Below are 18342 nucleotides of genomic sequence, written 5' to 3'. Positions count from 1 at the left end.
CTCTCCAGTTTGTGGACTGTCATGGCTTAGGAGCTCAGTGAGGACCTGCGGTTGCGCATTGTGGCTACTCACAAGTCAGAAAAGGGCTACAAATCCATTTCTAAATGTTTTCAAGTTCCAGTGGCTACAGTGCAAAGTATTATTAAAAAACACAAGATGTTCTGCACTGTGGAAAATCTCAAGTGACACCTGTGCTGGCCACGATGATAGTGAGAGAGGTGAAAAAGAATCCAAAGGATCACCACCAAGGCCATCCTGGTGGATCTGGGCTCTGCTGGTGGCAATGTCTCAAGGCAGACAGTCCAACGGACACTGCACACTGCTGGCTTCCACAGATGCAGACCAAAGAGGATGCCTCTTCTCCAGATAAGGCACACAAAAGCTCGCTTGGCCTTTGCAAATGCTCATCTGGACAAAGAAGAACACTTCTGGTTTTCTGTGTTATGGTCAGATGAAAGAAAAAATGAATTATTTGGTCACAATGGTGTTTCCTTCATTTGGTGTAAAAAAGGGAGAAGCTTTTAACCCAAAGAACACCATCCCCACTGTCAAACATGATGGTGGAAACCTAATGTTTTGAGAGTGTTTTTCAGCCATTGGAACAGGGAACCTAATCACAGGAAACGGCACCATGAAAAAAGAGAAATACATGAGGATTCTCAACGATAACATAAGGCAGTCTCCAGAGAAACTTGGGCACCAGTGGACATCTCAGCATGACAATGACCCCAAAAACACACAGCAAATGTGGTGAAGAAATGGTTAGCAGACAACATTAACGTTTTGGAGTTGCCCGGCCAGAGTCCTGATTTGAATCAAATTGAGGATCTGTGGAGGGAGCTAAAGATCAGGTAGATGGTAAGAAGACCTTCCAACCTGAAAGATCTGGAGCTCATTGCTAAAGATGAATAGGCAAAAATACCTGTGGAGACATACAAAAAGCTGGTCTGCAATTATAGGAAGCGTTTGTTTGCTGTAATTGCCAATTAAGGCATTGATTATTGAGAATAATATGAATCATTTTGGACTGGACAGTTATTGCTCAAATGTAAATAAAAGCTGAGAAATGTGCCCCCCCCTCCCACAATAATGCCGCTTGCACAATGTCTTATTATCTTTTGGGAGACATCTATATAATTTCCCGTCAAAAAATTACTTGCTGGTTGAATAAAAGTAACTTTAAGTAAAAATTTACCAGGGGTATCAATAATTATGGGCAGCACTGTATATAGCACCAACATCTTCCGTAGCACTGAACATATTATTATTATAGTTTTATGAAGAACCAACATATTCCGTGGCGCTGTACAACGTAAGAAACAAACATGGGGTACAAAATAATACAGACAACGGTTTACACCAATATAAAAAATACAGAATAGGTAATTACAGTTTTTTTTTCCAACATGGCCGATCTCTTTCCGACAAATTTTCTGTTCACTTCCATGGAAAATCGGAAAACGATCAGAAATCGATCGGACCCGTTGAAAATAATCTCATTGTGTGTACCTAGCACTAGACTGTAAGGCTATTTGGCTAGGGCTATTTTCCACTTTTACTCACAATGCTGTGTAATGGGTGTGCATATCTCCCACCCCTGTAAAAACCCTGAAGTTGATTTGCTCAGTACATCCCGGTAATCCACCGTTGTATTGTAGCGTTAACTGTTGCATTGTTTATTTGGTATTGTTATAACCTGTATGCTGTTGTACAGCGTCATGGAAGATGCTGGTACTATAAACAGTAGCAATAAAAAGTATGTGAACCCTTTTGACCAAATTGGTCTTAAAATGTGATCTGATCTTCATCTAAGTCACAACAATAGACCATCACAGTCTGCTTAAACTAATGCCACACAAATATTTAAATGTTTCCATATTTTGATGGAACACCATGTAAACATACACAATGCAGGAGAAAAAGGCATGTGAACCCTTGGATTTAATAACTGGTTGAACCTCCTTTGGCAGCAATATTTTCAACTAAACGTTTCTTGCAGTTGCAGATCAGATGTGCACACGGTCAATTCTTGACCATTCCTCTTTACAGAACTGTTTCAGTTCAGCAATATTCTTGGGTTGTCTGGTGTAAATCGCTTTCTTGAGGTTATGCCACAGCATCACAATTGGGTTGAGATCATGACCCTAACTGGGCCACTCCAGAAGGCGTATTTTCTTCTGTTTAAGCCATTCTGCTGTTGATTTACTTCTATGCTTTCGTTGTCCTGTTGCAACACCCATCTTCTGCTGAGCTTCAGCTAGTGGACAGATGGCCTTAAAGGACATCCGAGGTGAAAAAAAAAACTGAGATAAACAATTGTATATGTCCTCCTCCTTCTAAAAATGACTTTTAAAGTTATCCCGCAGTTTTATTTTATATTTACATCAACTTTTTAAGCTTTTACTGTATCATGGCCTTTTCTCAATGAAACATTAATTAAAATATGCCAGGGCTAAAATATATGAACTATTTACCTTTTTTATCTCTTTCCTGCTCTTAGAAGCCATTTACTACCACAAAAGTGTTTTATGGCTGAAATTCCTCATGAGTGAGGGTTACGCTAGAGTCCGACCCAGTCCTGACAGGAACTGCCACTTACATACCTGATTTTTAACTTTTTCAGGCAGAGAAAGAGAAAAAGGAATACAGCCTAGTTATTTGTGTGCTAGGCACTGTACATACACATGTATATCTCATCATGTCACATGTCACCTCGTGAGTCCTTTAAAGGGAAGGTTCAGGGTGAGGGAAAAAAATAAAAATCAAAATCCACTTGCCTGGGGCCTCCTCCAGCACGTGGCAGGCAGGATGTGTCCTCGGCGCAGCTCTGCAGGCTCCTGGTGGTCTCCGGTGGCTTCTTGTGCGCTCCGATCTGCGTTTCACGCGGGCGCGATGACGTCATCAGACGTCCTCCGCGCTGTACTGCACAGTCTCAGAACTAATGAGCCTGCGCAGTACAGCCCGGAGGACGTCCAATGACGTCATCGCGCCCGCGTGAAACGCAGATTGGAGCGCAGAAGAAGCCCGACCTGGCCGCCGGCCTGGCCAGGTCGGGTCGGCCACCGGAGACCACCGGGAGCCTGCGGAGCGGCGCTGAGGGCACATCCTGCCTGCCATGTGCTGGAGCAGGCCCCAGGTAAGTGGATTTTGATTTTTTTTTCCCTCACCCTGAACCTTCCCTTTAAGTTCTCCTGCAAAATGTCTTGATAAACTCCAGGCCCTGAGCCAGCAAAGCAGCTCCAAACCATGATGCCCCCACCACCATACTCCACAGTTGGGATGAGGTTTTCATGTTGGTGTGCTGTGCCTCTTTTTCTCCACACATAGGGCTTGATTCACTAAACCGTGATAACTCAAATATCACACCTTATCAAAGATATCACACCTTATCAAAGTTAACATGGCTTATCAGAGTAGCATAGCGAGCACTACAAACTTATGCCTGCTAATTGGCTAAGGCACTCGTCCTGCCCTGAGCCCCTACGGGTTCGAAGCGCTCACTATGCTACTCTAATAAGGCATGTAAACTTTGATAAGGTGTGATATCTTTGATAAGGTGTGATATTTGAGTTATCACGGTTTAGTGAATCAAGCCCATAGTTTTGTGCATTTCTTCCAAACAACTCAACTTTGGTTTCATCTGTCCACAGAATATAAATGTGTGTTATTGTGCGTGTCGCTAAAACTACACAGCGTGTTGTAAAACCACACATTGCGCGGTATAACCACCCAAAGTGCGGTGGGAATACACAGCGCCCATTACAAATGCACAGCGCGTGCTGGGAACAAGCTCTTACTACACAGCGCGCTACAACTAGATAGCACGCATTACTTTGGGCGCGTATATGTTTATGCGCGTAATAATGGAATGATGCAAGCATTTCAATTAGGTGGTACTCTTTAACATTTGTCAGCTGTTTTTGACCTATGAAAGCTTTGCTCATCAGCACCAGATTCAGAATAGTTTGAGACTGGGCAAGTAAGTGTTATTTGTTTGTAAGTGTCCTTTACAATTTGTAGCTGTTTTTGCCCTATGTCTATTTTTTCATTGTTTGTTAAGTAGTATTTAAATTGTGTTGCTCATATGTACAATGCCAAGCAACCATAACTTTTATTGTTTGTATATCACTGTAGGCAATATAATATGTGGATACTGTGTAGTGTGACTTGTGTGCTGTGTAATATGCGTGATATGAATGCATACTGTGAACTTTGTGTCACTGGCTGCCTTTGGCTTGTTTTAGGCTGCGCCTCAGTGGCTGGCCTCTATTATGGGGGCCACGTCTCCGCTCCTGCTCCACTGCAACCAAAGCAAAAGAACAATGGAAAAACAGCAAAATATACAGTATGCAAGCACTGAATAATTAAATTAAAAAGACTAGGGAATTTAAAGGAGAGGTCCAAGGTAAAACAAAAATCAAAATCCACTTACCTGGGGCTTCCTCCAGCCCCTGGCAGCCATCCTGTGCCCTCGCTGCAGCTCCGCTCACTGCCGGTGTCCTACGCTGAAGAAGCCTGCGCAGTACAGACCTGATGACGTCGGCTACACCACGTGACCCATGCCGTGAAGCGCACATGAAGCCGACCCGCAAGCCGACCTGGCAAGGTCGGATTCTTCAGCTGAGGACACCGGCAGTGAGAGGAGCTGCTGGGAGGGCACAGAACGACTGCCAGGGGCTGGAGGAAGTCCCCGGTAAGTGAATTTTGATTTTTGTTTTACCTTGGATGTATCCTTTAATTACACACTACGCATAACTGATTACGCGCATAATGAATTACTGGTGCGCAATCAATGCATTACGTGCGCACTGACCTAATTCTTAACAAATGCTCTTTACTGTGTCACTACCGACCTCTATCTAATTATCGCACACTCTACCGTAATTGCCATTAGCACGCGCCTTACGTATAGCATTACACCGTAAGCGCTGTTTAGTGAATCAACTCCTAGGATTCTTCTTCACCTCATTGAGCATTCTGCGCTGTGCTCTTGCATCTTTAAAGGACAACCACTCCTAGGGAGAGCAGCAGCCCTACTGAACTTTCTCCATTTATAGACAATTTGTCTTACCGTTGGTTGATGAACAGGAAGACTTTTGGAAATACTTTTATAGCCCTTTCCAGCTCTTTATGCAAGTAAACAATTCCTAATCGTAGGTCTTCTGAGAGCTCTTCTGTGCGAGGCATCATTCACATCAGACAATACTTCTTGGGAAAAGCATACCCAAAACTGGTGAGTATTTTTTATAGGGCAGGATAGCTGTAACCAACACCTCCAATCTCATCTCATTGATTTCTGGCAAACACCTCCCTCCAATTAGCTCTTGGAGATGTCATTAGTCTAGGGGTTCACATACCTTTTCCCCCTGCACTGTGAATGTTCACATGGTGTGTTCAATAAAAACATGGAAACATTTAATTAATTGTGTGGTATTAGTTTAAGAAGACTGATTGTCTATTGTTGTGACTTAGATGAAGATCAGATCACATTTTATGACCAATTTGTGCAGAAATCCATATCATTCCAAAGGGTTCACATACTTTTATTGCTACTGTAGATCAATAATAATAATAATGGTATCAGATTCGTCACTCTGGTTCTGAATATTTATGCATTATAAATGTTACAAATGTTTGCAATAGAGTTCGTTTAAAAGGAACCCGAGGTGTGAGACCTATGGAGGCTGCCATATTTATTTCCTTTTAAACAATACGAGTTGCCCAGCAGTCCTGCTGATCTTTCTGGTCAGTAGGGTCTAAATCATACCCTGAAACAAGCATGCAGCTAATATTGTCAGATTTCTCATAGACACCTAATCTGCATGCTTGTTCAGGGTCTATGGCTTAAAGTATTAGAGGCAGAGGGTCAGCAGGACAGCCAGGCAATGTGCATTATGTAAAAGAAAATAAACATGTCAGCCTCCATATCCCTCTCACCTCGGATTCCCTGTAACTATAAATTAATAATAGAACTTATAACGTTTAAACAAAAAAAAATTGAGGCCTTCAATGACAAACTGAATGAAAAACAAAATGGGAAAAAATAGTTGTACCGAATGTCAATGCAGACCTGTATTTATAGTTAATACATTCCATCATTGTTTGTGATTGATATTGTATTTGTTTATACACTGTATGAGACTGCATAAAGTTTCCTGTGTACAGTGGGTTGCAAAAGTATTCGGCCCCCTTTTTCCACATTTTGTCACATTACTGCCACAAACATGAATCAATTTTATTGGAATTCCACATGAAAGACCAATACAAAGTGGTGTACACATGAGAAGTGGAACGAAAATCATACATGATTCCAAACATTTTTTACAAATCAATAACTGCAAAGTGGTGTGTGCATAATTATTCGGCCCCCTTTGATCTGAGTGCAGTCAGTTGCCTATAGACATTGCCTGATGAGTGCTAATGACTAAATAGAGTGCACCTGTGTGTAATCTAATGTCAGTACAAATACAGCTGCTCTGTGAGGGCCTCAGAGGTTGTCTAAGAGAATATTTGGAGCAACAACACCGTGAAGTCCAAAGAACACACAAGACAGGTCAGGGATCAAGTTATTGAGAAATTTAAAGCAGGCTTAGGCTACAAAAAGATTTCCAAAACCTTGAACATCCCACGGAGCACTGTGCAAGCGATCATTCAGAAATGGAAGGAGTATGGCACAACTGTAAACCTACCAAGACAAGGCCATCCACCTAAACTCACAGGCCGAACAAGGAGAGCGCTGATCAGAAATGCAGTTAAGAGGCCCATAGTGACTCTGGACGAGCTGCAGAGATCTACAGCTCAGGTGGGAGACTCTGTCCATAGGACAACTATTAGTCATGCACTGTACAAAGTTGGCCTTTATGGAAGAGTGGCAAGAAGAAAGGCACTGTTAACAGAAAGCATAAGAAGTCCCGTTTGCAGTTTGCCACAAGCCATGTGGGGGACACAGCAACCATGTGGAAGAAGGTGCTCTGGTCAGATGAGACCAAAATGGAACTTTTTGGCCAAAATGCAAAACGCTATGTGGGGCGGAAAACTAACACTGCACATCACTCTGAACACACCATCCCCACTGTCAAATATGGTGGTGGCAGCATCATGCTCGGGGGGTGCTTCTCTTCAGCAGGGACAGGGAAGCTGGTCAGAGTTGATGGGAAGATGGATGGAGCAAAACACAGTACAAACTTGGAAGAAAACCTCTTGGAGACTGCAAAAGACTTGAGACTGGGGCGGAGGTTCACCTTCCAGCAGGACAATGACCCTAAACATAAAGCCAGGGCAACAATGGAATGGTAAAACAAAACATATCTATGTGTTAGAATGGCCCAGTCAAAGTCCAGATCCAAATCCAATCGAGAATCTGTGGCAAGATCTGAAAACTGCTGTTCACAAACGCTGTCCATCTAATCTGACTGAGCTGGAGCTGTTTTGCAAAGAACAATGTGCAAGCAGTGGCGTAGCTACAAACCTCTGGGCCCCGATGCGGAATCTGGATGTGGGCCCCCCCCCCCGGCAACAACAGCCCCCCCTCCCCCGGCAACACCCGACGGATGCACACACATATCAAAATCCCTATAGCCAGCTATAGGTCCCCCCAGTATAGGTAGTCAGGCATAGGTAAGCCAGTATAGTTGCCCCCGGTATAGGTGAGATAGGCAGGCGCCGCCGGTATAAGTTAGATAGATAGGTGCCCCCAGTACAGGTTAGCTAGGTGGGTGCCTCTAATATAGGTAGCCAGAATAGTTGCCCCCAGCGTAGGTTAGATAGGTAGGTGCCCCCAGTATAGGTTAGTTAGGTAGGTGCCTCCAATATAGGTAGCCAGTTTAGTTGCCACCTGTATAGGCTAGCTAGGTGCCCCCAATACAGGTTAGATAAGTGCCCCCAGTATAGGTTAGATAGGTAGGTGCCCCCAGTATAAATTAGATTAGGTCGGTGCCCCCCAGTATAGGTTAGATTAGGTAGGTGCCCCCCAGTATAGGTTAGATTAGGTAGCTGCCCCCCAGGATAGATTAGGTAGCTGCCCCCAGGATAGATTAGGTAGGTGCCCCCCAGTATAGGTTAGATTAGGTAGCTGCCCCCCAGGATAGATTAGGTAGCTTCCCCCCAGGATAGATTAGGAAGCTGCCCCCCAGGATTAGGTTAGATTAGGTAGCTGCCCCCCAGGATAGATTAGGTAGCTGCCCCAGGATAGATTAGGTAGGTGCCCCCAGTATAGGTTAGATTAGGTAGCTGCCCCCCAGGATAGATTAGGTAGCTGCCCCCCAGGATAGATTAGGTAGGTAGGTGCCCCGTCCCCATAATGGAGGGGGGGCCGCAGCCGCGGGGAGGGCAGCCCGACCTCTTCCTCCCTTCCTCTCCCCGGGCCCCCCCCCCCTCAGATGCAGAGTGAGCGGCTCACGGAAGCGCTGTAGGCAGAACTCACCTCCGTCCCTGGTTCCAATCGCCGCTGATCTCCTCTCTGGCTGGCTCTGCATAGATGCTTACACACGCAGCGTCCTGTTTAGCCGGAAGCTGCGTGTGTAACAGCATCTATGCAGAGCCAGCCAGAGAGGAGATCAGCGGCTAGTGGAACGCAGGGAGGTGAGTTCTGCCTACAGCGCTTCCGTGAGCCGCTCACTCTGCATCTGAGGGGGGGGGGCCCGGGGAGAGGAAGGGAGGGAGAGGTCGGGCTACCCTCCCCGCGGCTGCGGCTCCCCCCTACCAGCGCGCATGGGCCGCATGGCCCTCCAAACGGAGATGGGCCCCCCGGGCCCCTCCCCCGCCTCCACAGGAGCCGGGCCCGGTCGCCAAGGCGACCGCTGTGACCACGGGCCCTACGCCCTTGTGTGCAAGTATTTCAGTCTCTAGATGTGCAAAGCTGGTAGAGACATACCCTAAAAGACTGGCAGCTGTAATTGCAGCAAAAGGTGGTTCAACAAATTATTTACTCAGGGGGCAGAATAATTACGCACATCCCACTTTGCAGTTATTTATTTGTAAAAAATGTTTGGAATGATGTATGATTTTCGTTCCACTTCTCACATGTACACCACTTTGTATTGGTCTTTCACGTGGAATTCCAATAAAATTGATGCATGTTTGTGGCAGTAATGAGACAAAATGTGGAAAACTTCAAGAGGGCCAAATACTTTTGCAACCCAATGTATATAGACTCTTTCTTGTCACCTGTCCACACAGTGGCATAGCTATGGAGCTATGGGGCCCCGGTGCAAGTTTTACACGGGGCCCCCCAAGCACTCTATACGTATCAATTGATACGGCGCAGCAAAACCTGCCAAGGTCATCTACTGTATTAGAGGTGCAAGAAGGGGATGGGGAACAGTTTGTTAATGATTACTACTATTCAAAGCATCTATAGAAGTGATTATTACCACCACAGGACCAATAAACAGCTTATACTGGGGTTTAGGAAGGGCCCCATGGGGCCTCTCTAGCCCAAGGGCCCCAATGCGGTGGCTACCTCTGCAACCCCTATTGCTACGCCACTGTGTCCAGAGCCAGGGACCTCAGAGATTGGCTGATTGTGTAAATATGATTCAGTGGCCCTCAGGCTTTTGTTCGGTCTGCCATATAACCAACAGGAACGCCCTGTTCCCTGGGTGTTCCTGTATAGTGTGATTTTCCCTAGCCTGATTAATCATCTCCCTTCCCACAACTATCATCATTCAACTATGTCTCAAAAGAATGACAATGCCTGGATTGAGTTATTAACATCTTGTGTCTAAAGGTGGCCATACATCAGGAGAGTTGGCGGCCGATCGGCCATGAGATTAGATTATTATAATTGGAATCGAATGAAAATCGTTGCCGCCAAGTGTATGCCCAACCGACAATGCGACCAATTTCAGGCCGACTGCAAGATGGAGGGCCACCTTGCTCAAACAGGTGTGCGGCATTAACAGGGAGCAATATCGGGACAAGCAACAAACACGACAAGACCCCCGGTACTGTCCCCCCAATGTTTAATGTCCCCCACGGTGCCCAGTGTGAGCTATACATTACCTGTCCATGGTCTTCGCTTGTCCTCCGCTGTGCCCGGGCGCACTCCTCGCCCTATACACGCACCCCACATGGTTGGCGAGTAACGGGAGCCAAGCCCATGCAGGATATGCTAAGAGGATCCCAGCGCTTAATCGGTAGGGTCAGGATGATGGGGAAGCCTCTGAACTATCGAGAGACTTCCCTCTACTGAGCCAAGCATCTAACTTTCACTGTTATTCTCCTTACAGATTTACATTAAAGCACACTTGAAGCAAGAGAGATATGGAGGCTCAGGCTGCCATATGTATTTCCTTTTAAACAATACCAGTTACCTGGCTATCTTGCTGTTCATCTGCCTCGAATACTTTTAACCATAGATGAACCTCATAAAGCTATAACCTTGTGCTTAGTAACCACTGTTATGGCCCTTTAATAATAATGACGATGATAAAGTCCTTTGCTCCAGGAGCTTCTCCTGTTACTGGGTGGTGCCAGTAGGCACCTCCTGTTCAAGATACATGCCACTGTAGTGCTGGATGCGAAGGCTGTATGCACATACACCAAAGCTGTCACAACACAGTCCTAATCATCGGTGTATATGGCTCTGCTTCATTGCCAGCTGGCGTCCCAGCCTGGCTTTCTTCAGGTCTCTGTGTCCCCTCAGTTCAAGCATCAACAGCTCAGAGCTGTGCACAGATCCACATGGCTAAAATGTTTGGATGAACCTCCATGCTTGTTTCAGGTGTGAGATTCAGACACTACTGCAGTCAAAGAGATCAGCAGGACTGCCGGGCAAATGGAATTGATTAAAAGGAAATAAATATGGCAGCTTCCATTTTTCACTTCAGGTGTCCTTTAACCTCCTTGGCGGTAACCCCGAGCTAGGGTCGGGGCAGAAAACCAAAGCTCAGAGCGGTAATCCAGACCTCTGCTCGGGGTAGCCGCCTGAGGTTCTATGCAGTGCAATGCGCGCAGTGGGAGCGTTTCTACATACCTCCTGGGGATCCCGACGTCGGACGCTATTCTTCTTCCGTCCTCCGGGGCTCTGCTTCCTCGTGGTGAGATCGCGGGCTGTCGTCATGACGACAGCCGCCAATCTCACTTTAGAGATTATTGAATCTCACTTTAGGGTTGCAGTGCCACCCGGAGGATGGAGGCATAACTGCCAAGCTGGAGCCAGGGAGGTGAGTGGTTACAGGGGATGTGCAAATCTCCCTGGCAGCATGATTTTTTCCTAGGTTTTAGGGTCTGAAAGGGTGCAAAAAAAATTGTACCGCTTTTAGACCGTAAAATCCGGATAGAATCATAACGCCAAGGGGTTTAACTATTCATTATTTGTGTGAAAAGGCAGAAAATGCCCCATTTGAGTGAGTGAGTGAGTGTCTGTGCCTGCGTGCGTGGGTGTCAGGGACCATGCATAACCTTTTCCTGCCTGCTGGTGGCAGCATTTGCATGGACTGCAGGGACTTTCATTGTGCCACCAGCAGAGGGCTCTGTAGACTGTGAGCAGCCCTAATTTTCTGCAACTCATCACATGCATCCTGTTATCACATGGACTATTTAAGGACTGCCTCTTCCCCCTGCTAATTGCCAGAACTTTGAGCTCCCAGGTCTGAGTTTCTGGACACCCTGGTTCCTGTTCCTTGCCCTGATCTCTGTTTATGCCTTCCTGTTGCCGAACCCTGTTATTTCTTTTTGAGACCTTCCTTTTGCCTTATCTCTGGCTGGTACTGTACTTTAGCTGATTACCTGTTACTGACCTTGCTCTCCTGTTTGACTCTGATACTCTGTTTGATTCCTTATTACCGCGTATGATTGTATATATTTATATGTTATTTTCTGTATATATTATTGTGCACTTAGTTAGATAGATAGTCAGGTCTTGTAAATATTTGTCGCTTGCTACACTTGTATGTATTGTGTGCTGTGCATAGGTTTGCATGATATTTGCATTCACGGTTGCATGTATGCTTGCATTATTGCTTTGCAATAAAACTTTATATTTGCACCATATTCCTTGGTTCAGTGTCTGTATACTGCAAACTGTGCTCAAAACCCTGTTCTTCCGTTCAGGCTTGTGACAGTGGGTGTGTCACAGTGTTCAGAAACTTACAACAGAAAGAAGAGAGCATCCAGAAAAGTATACCAGAGACTATCTGAGCACAGATGATACCACCAATCATGTTAATATCTAGCCCATTCTGCTTACACATTGCCATGGCTGATCACTCACCCGTTGACTTCATTGCCCTCTGTCCCTGGATCAAACCTTACGCTGGACATCTTGTCAATGATTCCAGGAGCTAAAACATGAACGAAATTTAATTTTATTAAAAATAAATCACCTATAAACCAGACACATCGCTAAATAGGACTAACCTAACAAACAGCGTCATCATTTTCAGTTAAATGTCTGCACCCCTGGGCAGCCCAATGATCTCTGGGCAAAGTCAGAGTGGCTTTAGCTTTCTTGACATGGAACTAAGCTCCACCCTTTCCAAGGCTGACGCCAGCTAGTTAGTTACTATAGGCGGGTCTGCATGTGCATTAAAAAAAATAGGATGCAAGAGCCCCTATTTTACCTTAATGGAGAATTCCTGAAGGTGTTAAAGGACCAACGTAGCAAAAAATTGTAAAATTTTAAATACACATGTCTAAAAAAAATCTCTCCCTTAGTGAAATGCTCTATAAATTACTTTTCTCCTATGTTGTTGTTGCTTACAGTAAACAGTAAAGACCTGAGAGAACTGAAAGGTTTTGGACTAGTCCATCTCCTTGTGGGGGATCCTCAGTATTTCTTTTATAATTTACAAAAGCACTTCCTGAAAAAGCTCTATACAGAGATGTTGACTAGCTTCCCTACTCACTTGTACACTATTTTGGTAATCGGGCTTAGCAACTGCTGTTCAGTAACTGCTTTTAAAAATAAAGAGAACCCTGAGAATCCTCTATGAGGAGATAGACTAGTTCAAAACCAGATTAGAATAAGATTTTTACAATCTATTGCAGGACAGTGATCTAGGAAATTTTTTTTGTATGCGATCAGCCGGCCGCATCAGCCAGTGAAAACGCTTGGCTATTGTATTTCAATGTGTGGTGCACACCGGCGGTTTGAGGTTTTTAACAAACCGCAAACGTGCAGCAGGAGGCACGTTTGCGGTTTGCTAAAAACCTCAAACCGCCGGTGTGCACTAGCCCATTGAAATACATTAGCCAAGCGGATTTGAAGGCAGATGCGGCCGGCGGATCGCATCCAAATCTGCTCAGTTGCCCCAGGCCTTAGGCCTGGTGCACACCAGAGGAGTTTTTCTGAGCGTTTTGAGTTTTTAAATCTGCTGCTAATGTTATCCTATGTGTCTGTGCACACTGGAGCAATGAGGTTTTGTAAAAAACCCCATAGCATTACATTGGGAAGAGCTTTTGAAACCTCTAAAAACTCTTCCCAATGTAATGCTATGGGGTTTTTTACAAAACCTCATTGCTCCAGTGTGCACAGACACATAGAATAACATTAGCAGCAGATTTAAAAACTCAAAACGCTCAGAAAAACTCCTCTGGTGTGTTCCAGGCCTTAGGCCCAGTGCACACCGAGCGGTTTTTGGAGCGATCCGCCGGCCGCATCCGCCTCTAAAAACGCTTGTCTAATGTATTGCAATGGGATGGTGCACACCGGCGTTTTGCGTTTTTTGCCAAGCCGCAAACGCGCCTCCTGCTGCGCGTTTGCGGTTTTCGGAAGCGTTTCGTCCTCAATGTAAAGTATAGGAAAACCGCAAACCGCTCTGAAAAACGCTAGTTCAGAGCAGTTTGCCAGGCATTTTTGTTACAGTAGCTGTTCTGTAACAGCTTTTACTGTAACAATATGTGTAATCTGCTACACAAAAACGCACGCAAAACCGCTAGGTATGTTTAGAAAACCTCTCTAAACATACCTAGAATCGCTCTGAAATCAGCTCCCAAAACCGCTAGCGTATTGCGGATCTGCTAGCGGTTTTGGTGTGCACTGGGCCTTACAGTGCATTTTACTCTGGAAAAAAATGTACATTTTATACATATGCATACACACATTACACATTTTACAATTTTTCATGATAGTGGTCCTTTAAAAGTATCACCTAATGTTATCTGTTATTTTAATTAATCTTTGAATATTGATTTTCCCTTGCTTACAATATGCTTGGCATTGAGAACTATCTGAATCATGAGTGAGTTTCAGTGGACCTTCAGAATGTTTTTTATTTACATCACCTTCTGTATTAACAATGATAATGACAATTTATTATTTTTAAAGATAAGATTATTATCCTTGAAGCTGTAATGCAGACAAGGGGCTTAATTCACAAAAGCGTGCTAACACTTAGCATGCCTGTCCAAAGCTGCTTTGCACGTGATACCATGCGCGTAAAGCTTAACGCGCATTAAACTATTGACTTCACGCGAAGTCAATAGTTTCTGTGCGTAAAGTTTTGCGCAAATTACATCGCGTGCAAACAAGCTTAGCACGGGCATGTTAAGCATACGCTCTAATAGGTTAACACACGAAGCGCCATAGTTATCATGTGCAAAGTGCACTTATCATAACGCCGTACACGCGATAAAACTTAGCACGCGAACGGCATAAACTTTGCACGTGCAAAATGCTTAGCACGCAAGTTTGCACGTGCAAAGCCTTAACACGTGATAACTGAGTTATCACCGGTTGGTTAATCGAGCTCAATGTGTTTCTATTCTCCTGACTCTCAGGAATAGGTGAGCCAGCCAGGTAGCTAAAGAAAACATTAAAAAAAAACTATCACAAGAAATAACTTTTGGAGGTCACAGACATTTCTAAGTTATAAATTCCACCCGTTATCCCTGTTTAATGCAAACTCCAGTATCATGTCACAGAGTTCCCCTTTAACTTATGGTTGCAGTGAGCTATTTCAGGACACATTGCAGCCACTGGTACCCTCTCTGTGCTGAGTCAGTGTGAAACATCAAGATAAGAAAACAATACAGCTCTTTTAAAATCCTTAATGATGGGAACACACGATACGTTTTTTCCTGCTCGATTCACCGCTGTTATCATTTTTCCACTCGATTCTCGATGATCTTCCACTTGTTTTTCTTATCTTTTTTCTATTCACTTCTGTGCGAAGTCGAGCGGTAAAACGATCGAGCGGAATATTGGACGCATCTATCGAGTGGAAAAACAAAACGTGTGTTCCCAGCATTAGACCCATGTTCACAAACAAAATAGGTCCACTAATGTCATACTGAGCTTGTTATTGTGTATTTATAGATGGCAGACATCTTCTATAGAGCTCAAGAGCTCACAATCTAATCACTATCACAGTCAAATGTAATGTCCCTATGGCCACATAAGGCCTGGAACCCACTACAAAGCGTTATCACTAATCGCATTCGCTAGAGTTTTTAACCATTTCAGCCCGCGGGGATTTTTCATCTTAAGCATCAGAGCAATTTTCCTCTCCCATTCATTCGCTAATAACTTTATCACTACTTATCACAATTTATTGATCTATATGTTGTTTTTTTACGTCACTAATTAGGCTTTCTTTGGGTGGTACATTTTGCTAAGAATTATTTTTTTATAAATGCATTTTAACAGGATTAATAAGAAAAAAAATGGAAAAAATTCATGATTTCTCAGTTTTCAGCCATTATAGCTTTAAAATAATCCATGCTACCATAATTAAAACCTATGTATTTTATTTGCCCGTTTGTCTCGGTTATGACACCATTTAAAGAGAGACTGAAGCGAGTATAAAACTCGCTTCAGCTCTTATATTCAGCAGGGGCATGTGTGCCTGTGCCCCTGCTAAAACGCCACTATCCCGCGGCTGAACGGGGGTCCCTTACCCCCCAAATCCCCTCGTCTACTCACAGGGATCTCTTCCTGTTTGAGGCAGGGCTAATGCACGCAGCCCTGCCTCACACGCGTCTATCAGCGCGTATCTCCGCCTCTCCCCCGCCCCTCTCAGTCTTCCTTTACTGAGAGGGGCGGGGGAGAGGCGGCGATGCGCTGCTGATAGACGGCGCTGAGAGGCAGGGCTGAAGCCGTTAGCCCTGCCTCAACAGCAGCAAAATCTACGACCAAGTTGGTCGTAGATTTTGCAAGGGAGGATTTGGGGGGTTAGGGACCCCGTTCAGCCGTGCCTACAGGCGCCTGATGATGGAAAGGCGGCCCACCCCCCTCCCCAAGTGCCTCTCTCCCTCCTGTCTTACCTATGCAGAGTGTCAAGCGGAGTGTAAATGAGAGGTTACTCACATTGGTCTTGGCATTTCAATCACCAGATCTCCCTTTAGTCAGAGGCACCTCTATCTGCCTAATATTTGGGGGCACTTCTAGCTACTTAATATTGAGGGTACCTCTGGCTACCTAATACTAAGGGGCACCTGTAGCTACCTATGATGGGCAAGGGAAGTAAGGGAGAAGTGACAGCAGGGCCAGCCACAACACTTGTGGTGCAGTTTGGTGGGGGTTTGTAGGTTCATGGAGGGGAAAGTCTAAGGAGCCAGAACATATGTGCCTATAGGCTCCTGTGATGTAAATCCAGGCCGGGAAACATCCATATCCCTCTCAGTTTAACAAAAGTTTGCTTTCTTAAAACAGAAAGAATTTGCGATAATTCAGGTTGGAGTGAGCTTGAGATGTCTCCCAGGGCATCACTGCTGAATATATGCAAATTAACCATTGTACCCTTAGAAGCTAAACACACCTCCAGAACCGCTGGAATGCAATGATGTGTCCGCTTGTTAATTTGTACAGAGCCATAATAATCCAACATGCATACAGACTGGTTCAGATTGTTGATCTTCATCAGTGCAGTGCAGTAGCTAGAAGTTCCCCCTGCAAGCGTTATAAAAAGCGCTCCAGAACCACTCTGGTGTGCACCAGCCCGTAATGAGGACTTATGCTTTAATCCTCAGGTTATTTTCCAACCTCCCTCATATCTAATGAGTGCTGAAATACATGTAGGAAATGTATATACAATATAATGAATTTGGAAAGAGTCCAAGGAATAGTTTACAGCTAAGGCAGCCAAGTCCCTTTTATCAGCTTACTCAGCGCAAGATTGCATTGTACACAGGCAGCAGCGATAACCTGCACAGTACACTCAGTACAAAACGCACTGACTGCCTATGTGTCTTGCATCACATAGAGGCAATAAGAACTCCCTATGTAATAAGTGGGAATGTCCTTGGTTGACTCAGCAGCACTGAGTACATATTTAATATATACTCATTTTAGACTAGCTGGAAACTGGGTCATGAAAACACCCAGTTCTAAGTGCAAGCTAAAAGTTCCCACCTGCAATGGAAAGTGAACATACCTGTAAATATTTGAGATGGTCTAGTGTGGTCACCTGAATATACAATCTTACTGTAGGCATCTTAAACAACTGGTAAAAAGTGATCAAAGTACTGTATATTATATGATTATTACAAAGACCTGCGAGTTTCAGTTTTGTCATAGGGAACCATAAATCCAACCATTTATTATTAGAACTATGCAGACATCTGCCACTCTGCATTGTTTCCCTTAATTAGAAATATAGTTGAGCATTACTAATACACATATAGGGCCATATGCCATTTTTTTTTTCACCTGAGTTTTCTCCTAGGAGATAATTCTTCATCTTCAATTTTAAATAACTTTCCAGCACTTTTCAACTAAAAAAGTACCATAAAGTAGGTGAATAAGTACTATCAAATTTATTTTGAGTATTTTCTTGCTTTCTGGTGGCTTAAAGGGCATTTTATTGACGAGTTTAAAAATACCACCTAGGAGAAAACTATGGAGAAAAAGTGAATTGCATATGGGCCATAGACCCTTATTGAATTCACATTGGCCCTATGCAATTAAATGTTGCTCCTAAGTTTTCTCCTAGGAGATAATTTTTCATCTGCTGTTTAAAACTACTCTTCAGCACTCTGTAATTGAAAAAGTACCAAAAAGTAGGTGAAAAAGTACTGTCAAAATTATTCGGAGTATTTTCTTCCTTGCTTGGGCTGTAAAGGCATTTTATTGGCAAGAAAATATCACCTATGAGAAAACTCGGGAGAAAAAGTGAATTGAATACAAAGGACTTGATTCACAAAGCCGTGATAAATGCTATCATGGCTGTGATAAGCTCATTGCGCGGGTTAGCTCATCAACAGGTTTACGCGCGTAATAGTAAAGGTTTCCGCGCGTAATAGTAAAGGTTTGCGCACATTAACTGTCCCCGTTCACTCACTAACCATATGTTAGCACATGAACGGGGACAGTTAACACACACAAACCTTTACTATTACGCTCGCAAACCTGTGGGCACGCTATCCCACGTGCTGAGCTTATCACGGCCATGATAGCATTTA

General features: G+C 44.3%; 1 protein-coding gene across 2 annotated transcripts in view; it reads right to left on the bottom strand.

Moving 5' to 3' along the window:
• LOC137543984 (phosphatidylinositol 3,4,5-trisphosphate 3-phosphatase TPTE2-like) overlaps positions 1–18342 on the bottom strand; it is an 86573-nt gene that overhangs the window by 55603 nt on the left and 12628 nt on the right. For both annotated transcript variants that reach the window (XM_068265040.1, XM_068265039.1), the window contains exon 2: positions 12215–12284. In XM_068265040.1, the coding sequence (XP_068121141.1) occupies positions 12215–12264 (50 nt within the window). In that variant the 5' untranslated portion in view covers positions 12265–12284. The remainder of the gene's footprint in view (positions 1–12214; positions 12285–18342) is intronic.

Source organism: Hyperolius riggenbachi, chromosome 2 (genome assembly GCF_040937935.1).
Source record: "Hyperolius riggenbachi isolate aHypRig1 chromosome 2, aHypRig1.pri, whole genome shotgun sequence".
NCBI lineage: Eukaryota > Metazoa > Chordata > Amphibia > Anura > Hyperoliidae > Hyperolius > Hyperolius riggenbachi.
This window is presented reverse-complemented; position numbering and strand designations above follow the sequence as displayed.